The sequence below is a fragment of the Symphodus melops genome (genome assembly GCF_947650265.1).
Source record: "Symphodus melops genome assembly, chromosome: 14".
Taxonomy (NCBI): domain Eukaryota; kingdom Metazoa; phylum Chordata; class Actinopteri; order Labriformes; family Labridae; genus Symphodus; species Symphodus melops.
The window spans coordinates 13,973,735-13,991,903 of NC_136704.1; the positions used below are offsets into that span (position 1 = coordinate 13,973,735).

An 18,169-nucleotide genomic window follows, 5' to 3' on the forward strand; every position below is an offset into this window, starting at 1 on the left:
TAGAAATGCAAGGCAGGGCACCAGAAGTGTAGTGGTTAGTGTGCATCCCATATACAGAGGGGATAGCCCTCTGAGCAGTCGAATTCGACCTGTGGCTCCTTCCATGCATGTTATACCCCACTCTCTCTCTCTTTCTCTCTCTCTCTCTCTCTCTGCTATTTCTGACGAGTCACTGTCCTTTCTCTAAAATCTAGGCATAAAACCCCAAAAATAAACCTTTTAAAAGATTTAGATCATCTGAGTAGACTTTATGATCATCTGGCTTTATGATAACCCTTCTGCCACTGCATTTTAAGCTACCATTTAGTGAAACCCTCTGATACTAGGCAAACTTTACAGAGTTATAATATTTTACCTAAAATATTTAAATGATTTTTTAGCCTTTAAAAATCAATCATTTACAGTCTTAATATTGTTGTTTTACTCAATCATTTTGTAATGCTCTGTTTATTCCAGGCAGTAATCAGTACGGCTCTATCCTGGGTCATACCTCTGTGACCACCGGCAGCCTCCTGGACGACAATCACTGGCACTCAGTGGTTCTTGAACGATACCGTCGTAACGTCAACTTCACCTTGGACCTACACACACAGCACTTCAGGACCAACGGAGAGTTCGACCACCTCGATTTGGACTATGAGGTAAAAAAAAAAAATAATGATACTGAGTATACAGGTTACAGTTTTTCACATTTAAAGTTAGACCAAAACCCCATTCAATGAATTAATGTCAAAACCCACAACCAGGTACTAACAGAGAATGATGTCATGAATAGACCTACACCTGTGCCAGCCATATGTGCAACTCAAACACTCATTACATCTCATCCTTTGTGAGACTTGCAATTGGGCAGACATCAAGTTTCGACAAAAACCTTCTGGTATCAAATGATTCAACAGCTGCATTTTGATGTCTCTGAGGATATGTAGAAAAAACAAGTGAGTAACAAAAAGTGAATGGATAAGCTGCCTTATTTAGCTCCTTTTTTTCCCTGAGTAATGCTTGTTACTGTGTAAGCAGCCTTGGGTTAGTTTGAAGGGAAATGCACATTTTTCTTTTTTATGTGTTAAATGTAACAAAATAAATTCAGTTAAGTCGCCTTTATTCAGAGAAACTGAATCAAGGCAAAGGCTGATAATGCGGATTAGCACAGTGCAGCTTTGGGGCTATGGTTTTGGCAAGGAATAGAATTTGCATTTCCATCTGTTCTTACAAAATAATGTTGCAAACATGAGTCAGTTTTGGTGGTTTTAGCTAACAGACCTTGTACTGTATGTGCCTTTCAATTCTCTGCACATTAATACAGATACCACTGGTTCACATGTGTAAAAGAGTACAACTTCAGTGCAATAGAGGTAGTTTGTGACAGGTTAATGTTTTCATCTTGTCATCAATGTCATATTAATTTGAGTTATAGTTCAGTATCTATTTCAGTATATCTATTTGAATGGGCAATTCTGATATTTGGTTTCTTGGCTCTAACTTCTTACTAACTTTACCTCGAAGTTAACTTGTGTTCAGAAGCTCCAGGTGCATGCTGGTGTAGAGCTGTTAAACAGCAGTAGTGGTGGGAAGGGAAAGCATGGCTGTAAAAACTGCTTTACAGAATAATAAAATGGATGTGCACTGTAGAGAGGTGGTTATGCATATTAAGTGTTGCTGTGAACTGTGAGTTGCCTGTTTGAACAGACTTGCAGACTTTGTTTCATTCAAGTCTGAGTTGTGTATTTGTGTTTTGGAGCTTATTGATGGACATGAACTTCAGTCCTCGAGGATCATGAGTCACACTTCTGCTTGGGGAGCCTTGGGCTGTCCGGATTTTCTCCCTAAAATATTGAATGTGATATTGTGAAAAGTTCTCAGATAAAATCTTAACTCACCTAAATTGCTGGGAGTCTCAACAGGGGGGTCTGAGAATTAAAATCCAAACTCTCACCCGTGCTTATAAATATTCCTTCTTTATGATGCTGTCTCCACCATGTTACCTAATCGTCTGGTCTTTCAATGATTTTGCTATTACTTTAAGAAAAAAACCTTTCATCAATGGTAGGAGCCTTTCTCTGTTCGTATAGTGCATCGAGTTCACACAGGAAATTAGGTATTGGTTTTTACGCTGATCTGTAATTATTTTCCATAAAACTCCCATAATTAGTGTAATTAATGCAAAGTGTAAAATGGTAAATGAACTTGCAGTCTACTTCTAGTCTACTGACTGCAGGTCAACCTACCTATTCACACATGTGAAGTGGCCATCTCTATAGTAAGTGATTCACAACTTGCAATTCACATGCAAGACATGAAGTGTCTTGCCACAGGACACAGCTTACCTGTGGCTGCCTGAGCTGGAGTTTGTACCCTCAACACTTCCGATTCAAAGACAGCCGACTCCACCACTGGACCACAGCAGCACTTGACCACACACTATAGTTCACCAAATAACACTGAAGACAGAAAAGCATCAAGGCACTTGTGGGTCACAGTGCATGTACAGACTTGTGAAGCTGTGCACAGGGGGGCGTGTGTTTGTATTGATATGTTTTGACATTGTGACCTTTAGCAGATGCTAAAGCTGATATGGTTGATCTGTTCCAGAGACATGGGGCAGGACAAACCACAGTCCAATTAAAATGAAGCTGTTGAATTAAGGGATCTTCAGGGAAATCTTTACAACAAGGATTTGTTTGCGTGCGTGTATGTGAGAGATAGAGAGAGCAAAACGTGAACTCTGAATGGATTCCCTGAGTGTTACCGCCTGAATGAGTCCAGCTAAAGATAGACAAATTGTGACCAGCTTTTACTCATAGTCTACCCATGTACTACATCAAGTCTGCACAATCCATCTTGTGCATGATTGTGTGTTTTTGTGTGTGCTTTTTTCTTTCCTGCTGCCATTTAATCCTGCAGAACAAATATCCGGGTGCAATTGTGTCTACCCTTGGCAGTAATTACGAAGACTACTGGAGCATCACATCTGACAGATACAGTCACACAAACGTATAAAGAGATAGACAGACACACATCGACTGGTATCTGTCAGAGCTGTAGCTGGGGAAAAAAAAACTAAACAATGTACAGCTGTAGAAGAACTATGAAACATACAGGATTTTACATTTCCAACAGTTGCATGTCCTTCAGCACTTCCAACCAGATGCATCTTTTTTATCCTCCATGTCCTGACCTCAGCCTTCTTTCTTTAAAGCAGATTCCCAGAACTCACAAGAGTCCCCACAGCTCTCACAGTTAGACCTATAATTACATATTTGTATGAATATGATGTATTTGATCAAGGTTTTTGATCAATGTCCACTTGATTCCTTTTTTTCCAGTTGAAGTTTAATAATCTTCGTTTAACTGTGACTGTACTGGGCTTGTTTTTTTTTTGTTTTCAGCACATGTTACTTCGGGGTCAAAATATTTACAGGGTCACTTACCCAGCCGATGAAGCTCAGCTGTTTCTGTTTCAAAAAGCTACAATCATATCTTCTTTTTTGTTGTAAACTATTTGAACGTAGATTTTTTTTTTTCCATTTTTGAACCATAAAGTGACAACCTTATTAATTGTCAAAAAAAAGAAAGGTTTGCTCTATCCATCGGTATCTTAGTGTGTTCCTTCTGTTTTTTATCCAGTTGAGTTTTGGAGGGATGCCATACAGTGGGAAGCCATCGGGAGGAGGAAGGAAGAACTTTAAAGGTTGCATGGAGAGCATCAACTATAACGGAGACAACATCACAGACCTGGCCCGCAGAAAGAAGCTCGACACCTCCAGCTTTGTAAGAACACACACGGACACTTTAAGAAAGACATCAACATATAACATTTTGACAACTCACATGCAAGACATGACATCACGTTTTTGAGGCAACTGGTTAGTGGACATACCTCTTATCAATTACTCTTAATAAGAGGTATGTTCACTCTACCAACATTGTCAGATTAATGATAAATTAGATACAAGTGACCCCTCAGTGGCCCCTCCATGTGTTTGCCTTCTGACTTTGTGCTCTCTATTTATATAATAGACATCTCGAACTTCAAACCACAGCGACCCAGTTGTCACCACAAACGACTGTAGGACAGTTTGTATTCAGGTCTAAACTGCTGATTATGCACTGTCAGCACCCATATCTTCAGGTTTTTCCTGATCAGTGCACAGCCAGGCTATCACCTTCGATCTCTTTTGAACTGATTGAAAAAATGAAGACGCTAATTAAGTTTCCTTTTATGACTCACACAGCTATCAATTCCTAGAAAAACAATTCCTCTCAGATATAAACGCTTATAGGGTCATGCAATGAGAAAGCCTGTATTGATTGGGATGCGGCTCAATATACAGTGTTTGCTAATGATTAGATAATCAGCACAAGGTTGGAGATGTTGGTAATTCGTTTCTGAATTTGTTCCTGGAAGAAAAGTTCCTCAAAGGGTATTTGTTTGCCGAGAGTGCTCAAAAGATGTTGTTTATTCCTGATTTAAAAGACAAACAGAGAGGAAGTAGGAATGTCTAAAGGTATTTGTGCAGAGGTGGGACTCAAAAGAAAACAGCATTCCTTTTTTCAAAGATTAATTTCAGTAAATCCTTTTAATTACAAATTAATCTGTTCCTTTTTTTTATCTCGTCCTCACAGCGTAACCTGTCCTTCTCCTGCGTGGAGTCCCACAGCTTCTCTGTCTTTTTTAACGCCACCAGCTTCCTGCAGCTGCCAGGACGGGCAAATCACAACGCGATATCTGTGAGCTTCCAGTTTCGTACGTGGAACCCAGATGGGCTCCTCCTCTTCAGTAATCTCGATGACGGCACTGTGGAGATCTCCCTGGAGGAGAGCAAGGTGGTGGTTCACATCAACGTGACGAAGGGGACCAGCAACAACCAGGTCGACCTATCATCAGGTGAGTTTACTCACAGATGAACTCCCAAAAACTCACATCTCAAAAAGCAGCTTATTCCTTTTTAAATTTACGATAATAATTAGAGAATGCCGTCTAACACCTTTGCATTTCTTTTCCTACCATTTGTCTTCCTCTGCCTCTCCTTCTTTATCCTGTGGCACACTGGTTTATTCTGTCCACCGCAGCATTAAAAGGCCATTATGCCCAGGGAAGGGATTATTATGGAGTTACCCTCGAGGCTAATTGGGCTTGAGCCTGCGATTAAATCAGAATTACCAGAATATACAGACATAAAAACACAGACTAGCCCACCCAAACACAAGCCCCCTGCTTTGATTGTGTCATTATTATCTCTTAGAAAGAAAGCCACTCTTCTGGCTCCAACGACACAGTGGGAGCTCAACAGTAATGAAATGCTTTGTCCCTCTTAATGGCAAACATATCAGGGAGAGACCTGCAGATGTGCACACGCTAAAACGGAGAGAGTTAGAGAGAGATAAGAGAGGTTCTTACAGAGACTACACAGTTTTCTTCTCCCAGTGGGGACAGTTTGTTTATGAAGCTGTTTAGCAGTGGCTGATTCAGACGTATAATTAAGCTTTTACTGGAGGGTAAAACTTATTGTTTTAGCATATTATTATTCAATAGTACGAGACAGAGAGAGGCTACAAAAGGATAGTAAATCTGTTTTATTGGAAGATGAGATTAAATCTGCAGACCAAATATTCGGGTGCCATTTGTTAGATTTGTAGGCGATAGATTCCAATAGGAAATTAAAAATGTGCACACAAAAAATCCATACAATTACACAGGCCATCTTTAAATCATAACTATGTTTACCTAGTACACCTGCAACCAACCACCCAGTGTGCCTGACTAGAAGACATTTTGTGAGAAAAACTCAGAGAAACCACCACCATGTACTGCTGTTCAGAAAGTCTCACATTATTTGCACCACCTGATTATTACCAACAGTGTGAATTAAACGTGAAAAAAAAAAGTGTTCGACAAATATACCACCTGAAATTTGACAACTGTCACTTTTTCCAGACAGCAACCATGTTAGCCTAACCGCTGCAGAACCATGCTTCGCTCTACTTTGTGATTTCTTCTGTGATTTCATTCTCTTCCTTTGTCCCCAGCAGAAAGATGGAAAAGGAAATTAAAGGGGTGATGAGGCCTCTGAGGGAACACTCTACATTAGACTGTTTGTGCCTATTTAATGATATACCTGTGTGGATGTCTGTCATCCATTAATAGAGACTACTTAGTCGTGATTCCTGTTGGGACTCTGATCCAATTTTCCCATTACTCTCCTCTTTCTTACTCATTAACTCTCCAAGTCTTTTCTCTTTCTCTCAAGAGCCATTGAGTTTCAGTACACAACGGCTTAAAAAGAGTTGGTGTTGAAAATGTTGCGCTGGTGGGCACTGGTGGTGGTTATGCATGGAGGTCAGAGTCCTCAGCTAACAGCTCAGGCTGTGGCTCCTTTACCACACGTCATTCTCTCTCTCTCTCTCTCTCTCTCTCTCTCTCTCTCTCTCTCTCTCTCTCTCTTCTCTCTCTCTCTCTCTCTCCTTACCTACTTCCCTATCTCTACAATAAAGGCAAGATGGTGCCTAATGGCCGTACAGCTGGATGAATAAACTAAATCCACTGAGCATAAGAGCTGCTTTTTGTACTTCATACAGAAGTGTTTTTGAGTTTGTGTTCTGAAGATACTTCCTACTGATTACCGCTCTTGATTTACTATTAAATTATTGGATACCTGCATTGTTTCCAAGGAAACAATAGTCATTTTCTGCCATGCTTGTGCAGCGAAGAGATATTCTTGTACTGCTGTGAGATTTTCAAAAATGAAGAAGTGAAAAGCAAAAACAAACTCAAACTAGTCATCACACACAGCATAATGTACCTGAGGACATGTCATAACTATATTTTCTTCATTTTGATAAAAAAAAAAACATAATTACAGTATGACATATTCTTTTCTCAATTTTATAAGGCACTTCACTTATTAAAGAAGGATTCTATCAACAAGTTCGATCTTTTGATGCATTTAATAATCATTTTCATTGTTTGTGTAAATAATTTTCTTTGACTTCACTGGTTAATATAGTCACAAACCATTCTCAGTTGGAGGCAATGCTCATTGAACATTTGAACAAATCCACATTCAGCATCAATTGTTTGATTCAGCCACCTCTTCAGCAAGAAATATTGCCGTGTTAAAACTGTGCGTGTGTTCTTGCATGCAGGCCTTCACACACATCAACTTAGCTAGAAGTAATAACATCGGTTCCTCTGAGATGCCGAATTACCATCAGACACGTACACACACACACACACACACACCTACACACACACACACACACACACACACACACACACACACACACACACACACACACTCACTGGGTTACTTTCACAGTCCGAATAGGAAGGAATCACAATAATGGAAAGGCCTGAGGCACAGATTTGAGGGAAAAACATACCACAGCCACCCTTGATTATAACGTTATATTGGTTCATTTCCCCAGAGTGCGTGTGAATCCCAGCGCCTGTGTGTATGTGTGTTTATCTGTGTGCATTTGTTTTGGAAGGACTTAAAATGTGGTGTTTTCAAGCTCCATGTGGCTGGCAGGTTGCCGCCTGTGAGGACGTGCAAAGCCCTCCAAACTACTGTACCTCTGAGGACCGAATATTGAGGAGAGAAGGAGATGAGATGGGGGAGGATAAATGAATGGATGTGAGAGGATGCCATAAATTCATAGCAGACAAAATTCATTTATCCTGTATATACAGGATCAATATTTAATAGAAACAAGTGAGAAATGTTAGGAGGGGAGAAGAATGATGGAGAGAAGAGGGTTGAAGGAAGGAGCAGTAAGGATAAGGACATTTTCTGCCGCAGGAAAGTGCAACAAAATGTTCTTCTTATACATAAAAGATTATGGGTTATATGAATTATTTTTATGAGGTTTTACACTGGTATTTAGATAATCTGATATTACGAGAAAATTAATAGTGTCAGCTTTGTCAGAGACTAGGCAGGTGAGCCTCATCAGTATTTGTGAACTCTAATGTAGCTGAGTGTTTGAATGTTAAATGGTCAAATCTTTCTTGAAGAGGTCCCACCAAAAGAAAAAGACATTTTGGATTTTTGGACAGATGGGAGAACTTTTTTTTGGTTGCCAAAATGTGGACCTATTATACAATTATAGAAACAAATTGATTGTCATGGAAGCCTCAGATCCCAATTTGACATGGGAAATGTCAGCTAAAAGCTTCAGCTCTCTTTCGAAGGACCATCAACTTTGTCTCTGCCTTTGCTGCTCAGCTTTGATATTCCTCTGCCCCCCCCCCTCTGTTCCACCACCAACAATTTCTTTCTCTCAGCACATCCCAGATATTGATCCCAGTCTGGCTGCTCATCTGTAAACCTCTGCCAGGCCTGTGTTGTTCCAGACACACAGGTCAGCAAATCCAGCAGCAGAGTTTGCTCTCTTTGTGACAACTCAACCCACTAAAAATACCTCCAATCAGACCTTTTTGGGTTTACATGAACTTTGTGAAAACATGTTAACAGGATCAAAAGTATCATCTCTACCTCGTGCAGAGTGCAGCACAGTAAGGCCGTCAGTGACTGCATTTTGTAAGAATCCACTACTTATGAATTTATTTTTTCTGTTTATTTCGGAAATGTCTTTTCTGTTGTGCACCAGAACACCAGAAAATAACCTGAAAGAACAAATCAACTTTAAAGAATAGGCTTCAACAGCTTTTTATCTGCACAACAGAGCGGCCTCGGCAATGTGTCGGTAATAAAGAACAAATGTTTCTTCATTGGATTACAGAGTCTTTGAGAAGAAAGAGTTGGAAAAAGAGTTTAAATGTTTCTTGTTCTCAAAGAAATGAAAAACAATGTCAGACAAAATGATATTTTTAAGTTCTTGTCTGTTTTAGTCATTTTTCCAATTGGGATACAATTTTTATCAGATTGTTTTTCTTTATACTATAGAAAGTACAACAATGATGGAGTGGGAATTCTGAACTCATAGTGTATGTTCTTTTTTTCTTTTCTTTTTTTTGATGACCAAAGTAATGTTCAGCTCGTCATCTTGTGCCTTAAATATAAATGGCAACACGAGCCAGTCATGAAACTGACTTTTGAAAGCCAAATCTGAACAGTGCTCTCCCTCCTTCTTCCGTTATCTGTCATTTTCTCTTCTTGTTTTATCTGCAGCAGACAGTAATCCTGTGACACGTTTTGACAGATGAAGAGAAAAAGAGCAACATACATTTGCGTATGACAATTTTACATTACATTTCATCCGAGCTGCAGTGAGAGTTAAGATTCAACCCTGTTCTCACTGATCAGCTCATCGTTCAAAGCTACAGTATTGCAGGTGATGTAGAACGGATGAGGAAAACATGAGGTTGCACAGTGTTCGTTTTCCATTACAATCAAGACATAGAGTTAGATAGAGGGAGCGGATGAAGTGGTGAGCTTAATAGTGATAACATCAAACCAATACACAGTCAGAAATGGGATTGTTGGTACAAATGCACATCAAGGTTACTTTCTGAGCAGGGGTGTTCCCAAAGTGTACAACAGTGAAGGACTGAATGGAGCACAACCATATACACAGGAGTAAAGGTGCACACATATAGATGGCATTCATCTCCTTTACTTGGTAATGTATGGTCTTACAGTTTTTATGAGCTTATTGAGAGTGGGACATGACAGTCAAGGGTTTCCAAGTGCATTCTGGGTAGAAATAAACCATCCAAAAGTAATTATTACTTGCAAGACAAAGACATGGAATAAACTGGCACCAGATCCTAAACACATGATGATGTTCTGATACATGCAACACGCTTATAAGTGCATGAAGTTCAATGTTCTCTGCCATGACCACATGACCATACCTTGAATTTCTCTGCACTTGTCTGTACTATGAATGTGTTACAGTCAGTGAAGCAGGTAGCAGAGCTTGGATTTAAAACGATGAGCTAATGGCCACAAGAGAAAAAGAATATAAAGACAGAGAAGAGAAAAGGGAGATGGGGAATGCAGAAACACAGGACAGGAAATAAAGACAGATAGAGGGAAGGATCTGGGACAGAGAGGTAGCAGGGAGGGGATGAAGAATAGAGATTGGTGTCATGATGTATAGATGAAAGTGTGATGAGGACAAGCTGTTCCAAAACATCACTCATATTTAGTGGAGCAAAGTTACGAGCAAAGAGAGAAAGAGGGAGTACAAAACATGCAGGCACAATCCAACACTCTCACTTCATCCACATACTGTATGCATAAAGGCAACATGTTTAAAACGTTACTCACTTGAACAGAGGGCCCAAAGCCTGTAAGCACTAAAACGCATGTCTCTCTGACACAAATAGGGTCCTCTGTGAGTTAATGGAGAGAAATCTGCTCAGAGGCCTTGAGACTGGAGGCAGCTATCGTCTTGGAAAAAAAGAGTTACAGCACAAAACTGGAACGAAAGAAAAAAATTGGGGGGCATTGGCATATATATTAGAACCCATGTGGAATTCTTGAAAATGTAGCCGAGGTAGAAGGTAGATTCCTCTTCTTTGGGGCATGTCTCTGTCTAAAGCCACATCCACCTGTCAGATGGGTGGAGGCAAAAAATGATGAAAAGAAACCCAGGAGTGCTGTGACTGTGAAGAAGAAGTGGATATATGATAAAGTAGACTGTAAAGAGAAAAATAGGGAGCCACTTCTCGCAGACAGAAATGGATTTTAGCTTCAGTCTCCCACACATACATTTCTCACCCAAGATGTGGGGATCTGGAATTAAACTCAAACCATTGTAGTCTTTGTGTAAAGGTGTGAAAGCTCGAACTCGTCTTAGAAGATTTAAGATTAAAGAATTTGATACTCATAATGTTTAACCTGAGATCTGAGAATATTGAGCACCATTGGTTAGATAACTGTATCATACGAGTCTGTATCAATATTTATGATGCACTCCTTTAAGAGCTGATCATTTTGCCTGAATCTTTGTTTTTTGTTTTTTTTGTTACCCCCTTTAGGTTCAAGCCTTAACGATGGACAATGGCACGCAATCCGTTTGGTCGCCAAGGAAAACTTTGCCATGTTATCGATAGATGGCGAGGAGGCGTCTGCTGTGCGCTCCACCTCACCGCTCAGCATCACCACTGGAGGAACCTATCACATGGGAGGTAAGGGTCACAGAAGAGTCAAAAAAACACACACACATCACTTAGTTTGGTGCTGAGTCTGGAAAACATTACATAAAAGGACTCGCAACCCTAAAATTCCCAAATTACTGGTTGCACAACGTGTCGAGCCGCAGGTAAGGGTCACCTTAAAACCCTTCATCTTCGTTTCCATCAGCATTCAGTGACAGATCAAAAAACTTTTTGACAACACCCACACAGCAAATCTTAAAGTTTAATTAAGAGTTTTGCTCATCTGCTTCCTTTTTTAAATGTTGCCTGTATCAGATTCCTGTGTGAACTGGCTGTCATGGTCCTGACCTGATCCCCATGTACCACAGAATAACAACAACAAGGACTGTTTATCCTGATCTGGTTTTGGGGGGTTAAGAGAGCCAGATAATTAAACGATTTTGAACTTACAAAGCCCTGCTCACACCAGTCCTGTTTGAACACTCAGAGTGAGGTCAAAGTCAACATATTGTGACAGATCCCAGCCACACAAAGAAAAAAACATTTAGATTTTTTAAAATTGGATTTGATCTGACTTTTTTGCAGTGTGAATGTAGCCTTAGGCAGATCAGTTTTCGTTTGTTTTGTAGTTAATCATCTGACCCGGGTTAATAAGAAAGATTGCTGGATGAAAAACATGTATCTGCTTCTGTTTTAGAGACCTTGTCCAGCTTTGTGGGTATGTGTGTTTGTCTGTTGGTGTGTTTGCTGAGTAAAATGTCTAAAAATGATTTATCAAACTGGGTATCTTTATCCCAGTGGTGTCGTCAGAGTTGAAGAATTAGTTTACTCACAGCAGCCACAGTCTGTCTGAATTAAGAGGATGCCAGGTTAATAAAGCCAGACAACATTGAATGTCTGTCTGGAAGATGGTCCGTGTCTGTGACTGCGTGTGTGTGTTTGTGTGTGATTGGAACCTGTATAAAATGACAGTAACTGTGAGAGATAGTCTGGGCTCTGAGCGATCTATCAGGCCTCCATCCCTCTCCCTATCAGAGAACAATTTTCTGCATCAAGCTGAACCATTTCCAAAGGCTGGTCAATAAGGATTAGAGCGCCTCACATGCACACGCACACAAACACTCCTTCTGTTTTTCATCTTCATTTACGCCGAGTTGCTCCTAAGGGAATACCCCTTCAATCCATGAATGTTGTGTACTTTCGATTTATGATATCAAAGTTTGTTCGGCCTTGATATGTGAATTACATTCACTTAGAAGCATTCAAAACATTTCTTCGTCAACAGTTTTGATATAGGGATTCCTTTGTTTCTTTAATCTGCAGCATTACAGACTCATTTGATATTAACACCTCATCTTTTAGTTTCATTTTTCAGCTTTTCATAGTTTGTTTTCTGGTTTCTCTCCACCATCCCTCTCTCATTCCCTCTCAGCCTCTAGTCTTTTTGTGATTCAACTGTTGATTTATTGATTTTGGTAAGCTGAGTTTGGATCAATATTGGCCTGGAGAAGAGAAACTGTGTAATGTCTTTATCCCTTGAAGAAGACAGACAAACAGACAGGCAGACAGGAAAAGAAAGGTGGAGGGGAAATGAAGCGAGACAGATGTGATGTAAATGATTGGTACTAAGAAAATAATTGAGAGAGGGAACTTTGGACGGAAAAAAAAAAAAGATGGGAGCTTCATTCGAGAATAAGAAAAAGGAGGGAAAACGTTGAAACTGAAGCTGCTCACAAGCACTGCACTCCCGAGGATCTTTTTTGATCCCTTAGGTTTTGGGCGGGTTGTATGCATGAACACAAACAGTCTAATCTTTGTTACTTCCATCTACTCACCCCACCCCCACCACACGTGTCCTAGATAATCAACTCCTTTAAGAGAAAGCAGCTGAAATGAACTGTTTCATTCAGAGGCTGAAACAGCTGATTTTACTGACACCACTAGACCATAAATTAGGTTTTTGAGCTCCACATCTTGTAAGGCTACTCGATAGGTGTCTCAGACTGACACTTTAAATCGTGAAAGTGAGTTTAATAGATTCAATTTACTTCACTTGTTTTGATTTGTCTAGTTTCATAAACTTATTTTATGTCTGTGTATTTAACCCCCTTGCTTCTCCATCAGAACAGTACAGCCCTTTACAGTGAAGGCCTCAAGCCATCTATATCTGTGTATGTGGAGCATGATTGTTTTCATTCTCCAAAGCAAACTTGTACAGTGAAAACATAAGCTTCAAAATTCAAGCCGAATATGCAGAATGTATTCCAAACGCTGAACCTCACCATGTGTCTGAGGCTGATTTCCTTTATTGCACAGAGTAATATAGCGAGAGTAGAAAGGTAGTTTAGCCTTTAGCTCGCCCACAGTTCCTCTCTGTGATTGTTCAGCTCTATGAGTCAGAGAGGCCGAGCACATTAAGTTGTCCAAAAGCTCTCTAAAAGTATCCCATCAGCACTGAATGAGGCTCATTTGTGAGAGCCAAAATTATAACAAACCCCTCAGTATCATGAACAATCCATGTCGTTTTATACAGACCCAAGCTATAGGTCAATTATGATGAAGCCTTCCACCAGGTAGCCATAAATCTCATCGTGACGTGGGAAGTACAATAGGAGTGATTTAGCACACCATAAAGTCAGAAACAAGTAAAAGCATCATCTTTGATACATTTTAAACCCTTTTCTAATGAGATATGTAGAAGAAGTTCAGTGATACATTTGATAGTTTTATTGTCACAGCAGGTTATGCACACGCTGAGGTGTTTCCGAGGTTTTCAGTACACCATCAGTGGAATCTGAACTGAACATCCCGCTGAGCAGCACAATCCATGTTTCTTTTTTTGCATGCTTAATCTCTCCAGTATACACATATGACATCAAGCACTAACACGCTTACACATAGCTCAAAGCCAGACTTTTTTTTGGCCACCATCATAGCTCTACCACCAACTATCTATATTAACGATGCAATACTGAATGCTCTATTTCAAAATTCAAAGACATTGTTTCTCTTTCTTCTTAATGCAAACATCACCTTCTCTCTTGTGTCAAAGTGACAGAGCGGCACTTTGAAGGTCATATTTCTGCCTGGAGTGTTTTTCTTACTGTGTGCATTGCCAACATTACTGTGATGTGATGTGAGGGAAAAAAACGGTTGTACTGTCTGTTGTTTTCTATGTTGTTCAATTTATGTTTTTCTGTTGTTGTTTTTTTCACTGTGGCTTAACGACAAATAAGCATATCCAATTACCACATGAAAACACATAGGAGCAATTATACTAATATTGAAGCTTGACTGCTCGGAATATGCAGGGCTACACATGATGCACATATTTGAACAAAGTCTGAAGAAAATGCATGAATTGGCATTTAAGGAACAATACAGTGTGATAAAAGTAAGACAGGATAAGAGCACATTGGTATTTCTTTTTTCATTAAGGCATTTAAACAAACATTTTCCACATTCAGTTGTTTTGGAAATAATAATAATAAATATGAAATTATTTTCAGTCTGTGTTTAGTCAGCTATAAAGAGTGTGAATGTAAACAGAGGGTGTACCAAGTTCACAGGGTAGAATATCTCTGGTTTGATGCATTTAGCCAAAAGTATGTAACATGGAAATCAGATGCTGGTCAGGTTCTCTCACATATGTTAATAAATTAATAAACAGAAGAAGAAGACACACCAGCTGCCTATGTCCAGCAGTGAAACACAAATAAGACACAGTTGTGATGCAGTACTCAGGTTCTCCTTGAAAGAGCTTTTAATCTGTTTATTTTATGACAGTACTTACATTAATTTTATTTTAGAAAGCTTTGATGATAACACCATCAGTGTATGAAGACGAGCATGCTGAAAATCTTCACGAAATAATGCTTTAGTGTATGTAATGTATTACCCAGTTGTGGTTATGTTTTGTGTATTTTCATGACCATGTTGGGACATTTGATAGCTCAAAGGATAGTTAGCAAACACTCGAACTGATATTCAAATCATTAAGGAAATACAATTTCCTTTCCCATACATCTTGACCTCTATTGAATTTGTTGTTGTATTTTTTTCTTTACATGCTTTAAACTGCCCGTTTGTTGTGATTCTCTTATAAAACCCTATTGTTAACCGAATTAGTAATTAAATAATATAGCAGGGCAGATATTTGGTGAAAAGAGGCAGACGTTAAATGACAGCTCAGTGATAACAGTTTGAATGGGGTTCAGTGGCTCCAAGATTTAATTGAAGAGCTAAAAGATATGACTTTCTACGAGGGAGGAAACTGATTTGGCCCTGAGACTCCTCCTGAGTTTAATTTGTTCTTTCTTGACTCTCTTTTGTTTTTTCTTGATTATTTTCCCCACGGTACAACCTTTCATTTGTTTTTAGTCCTTTTTTTTGGACCTCTTCTCTTTCCTTCCTTTCATCCTTCTTATCCTCTTTAACTAGGTCTACCCCTCTCATCTCCGCCCCCCTCCATCCTTTTGAGTTTGCTTTAGATGCAGCCTCCTGAACCAAAAGCCTATTTAACGGCCTGTAGTTTCTCTCTCCTGACGCTGTGCTGAGAGAAATTAGCAAGTGACTGACACAAGACATCCAAAAATGGAATTTCTCAAGATCTGGGACAGATGCACACTCGCACAAACACACACATGTAAATCCATGGGCCATAAAGTCATGCTCTTTGACTCTGCAGGATCAGAAGACAAATGGGTGGATGTACTAGTGAAAGAAAAGTCATGTGACATTCCATCCTGAAGTATAAGTTTCTGTTTTTACTTTTGCAATATCTTTTTACCAAAAACTTTCGTACTTTATCACCTTCTGAGTTCCTCCAAAATCTGCGACAGCATTTCTATTGTTACAATTTGGGAAATGTCATATTCTCGCCCACTTCAATTTGATGTGCATGTCATGAATGCAATAACAGTTCTTTAAGTTGAAAGTCTTACACCTTGCTGTTTCTTTACAATTAATACTGTAGTATTTGCAACATTTTCTTACCTTTTAAAACGTGAATATTTACAGTGTAGCAAATCCATTGTGAACAACGCTCCACTTAGATTTAAAAAAAAAAAAAAAAATTCTTAAAACATGTAGTGGGAATAACAGTCTGCATCCTACCATAGGTGTTTGGACATTGGAGCACCCATGTGTGCCAACATACACTAATGACTGATTCGCTCTCCAGCATCTTAAGTTTGCATGATGAGAATGTTAAGTTAACTGCCAAAAGAGCTCGATGACAACATGTTAACCTTGGCATTTTCATCGACCTAACATAATGGATACATTTAAAAAAGCAAACAGAACAGTTGCACTGTGTACAGTGTTGTTTATGTGCATGTCTACCATGGCTGATAAATCTTGTCCTTGACTTGAGTGAGCTCATGTTTTAAAGATGTACAAAATGTGATTTTTGTTGTTGTAGTTGTCCTTTGTTATAACCATCGTTTGTTTTTAAAACGGAAATACCTCAGAGGTCATTTAGATTTTTGGAAATGTATCATTTGGCCACAATTTTTTTTTTTTTTATAGGTGCTTCCCAAGGATATTTGTTTTGGGCTTTTTTCCAAAATAATTTTGGCAGATCTCCAGTGCAGATGCTTCCTCATAAATGTGTTGGGATGTGGAAACAAGTGTTCTGCATCCTGAGATCCAGCTGTGCCAGTCAGATGGTGTTCATGAAGCTGAAAGAGGGTGCTGCTCTTCCTGTGTGTTTTGTAAAAGAAGCTCTTGTTGGCACCACAGGGGGGCTTGGATAGAGTGCCGGCGAGGCTGCAGGGGTTTATTGCTGCTGTTCCGGAGCATGAGGGCATATACTACAAATTAAAACCGCACAGCATCTTAAGTTCAGGGGAGGAAAGTGTGGTCAAATATCCTCAACATAGACTGAAGGTGTTGCTGTGTGTGATAGCTGGAGGATGAACAGATGTATGACTATGTCAGACTGTCTCACATATCTTGCACTGTGTCTCCCTTGGTGTCACTATAGTCTAAATGAAGCAATAATAAATGTTTGGAAAGCACACAGGAAAAAATACATAACAGTGAAATAGACAAGTTTATGGGGTGGCACACTGCAAGACAAAATATAAGCAGGTCATGACTAAGAGCAGAAACGTTAAAGTGAAGCAGAGCCTTTGACATGTGTTTTTATAAAGGTTTTATGTACATTTACATTATAGCATTTTGTAATTTTAAAAAGTCAGGGCATCTTCCTTGTCAATAAAGTTCCTGAAAGCCTCTTCAGAAGTAGTAAGAGTCACATGATTAAGACTCCAAAAACTAGTCAGAGCAACAGTCACATATGAATCATCTGAGCAAACTTAAATGTTTATTCAAACTGTTATCCATGATACGGACTGTCCAGCTCGATTTCCTTAGTGATGCATTGCCCAGATGACCATTAGCACAAAGGGAGAACAGGATCCACACAGTACAGCTGTTGCCGAGGGTTCTGTAGTTACAGACAGTCACTGAGACTGCAGATCGATGAAAGAGAAGACATGTCATATTTTTTTTCTTCAGCTCTCTGAAGTCGATTGAATTTATTTGTTTTTCTTTCTTGTTTGGTGCCGACTTTTTATCTCAATGGATTTGTAGAGTAGACTTTATCATAGAAAACAACAATATTTAGAAGTCGCTGCAGAAATGTTTTTCACTGCACGTCTAAAAAATGTGTTGCATACACAGATTATACTGTATGGGTTCAAAAAGGTGCAAACCACGGCAGCTCTGCCAAGCTGTCATGACGGCTGCATGTTCTTTGCATTGAGATGATCTTCTGAAGACACAAATTGCTGCCAACCATCTGTAATCTGCTGCTTTAGCTTCCATCTTCTTTTGCCATCTCTCTTTCTCTCTCTATCTCTCTGTCTCCCTCTCTCTCTTTTTCTGTGTTTGTCTCCCTCTTCCCTGGAAATACAGCAGAGGTATAGCAGGAGGAGAGGCAGATGGCAGGGATGACAGGAGAAACTTTTGGGACATGAAATGAGAATCTGAGGATGTGAAGTAGAGGATGAATCCAACACACACACACACCTACACACACACACACACACACACACACACACACACACACACACACACACACACACACACACA

The 18,169-nt window shown here is 39.5% G+C and overlaps 1 protein-coding gene across 2 annotated transcripts in view; it reads left to right on the plus strand.

The window, feature by feature from the left end:
* The window catches only part of LOC306835012 (contactin-associated protein-like 2), a 214,968-nt gene that overhangs the window by 117,549 nt on the left and 79,250 nt on the right, over positions 1-18,169 (plus strand). For both annotated transcript variants that reach the window (XM_079361381.1, XM_079361382.1), the window contains exons 7-10: positions 457-641; positions 3,628-3,771; positions 4,627-4,888; positions 10,952-11,101. In XM_079361381.1, coding sequence (XP_079217507.1) covers positions 457-641; positions 3,628-3,771; positions 4,627-4,888; positions 10,952-11,101 — 741 coding nt within the window. The remainder of the gene's footprint in view (positions 1-456; positions 642-3,627; positions 3,772-4,626; positions 4,889-10,951; positions 11,102-18,169) is intronic.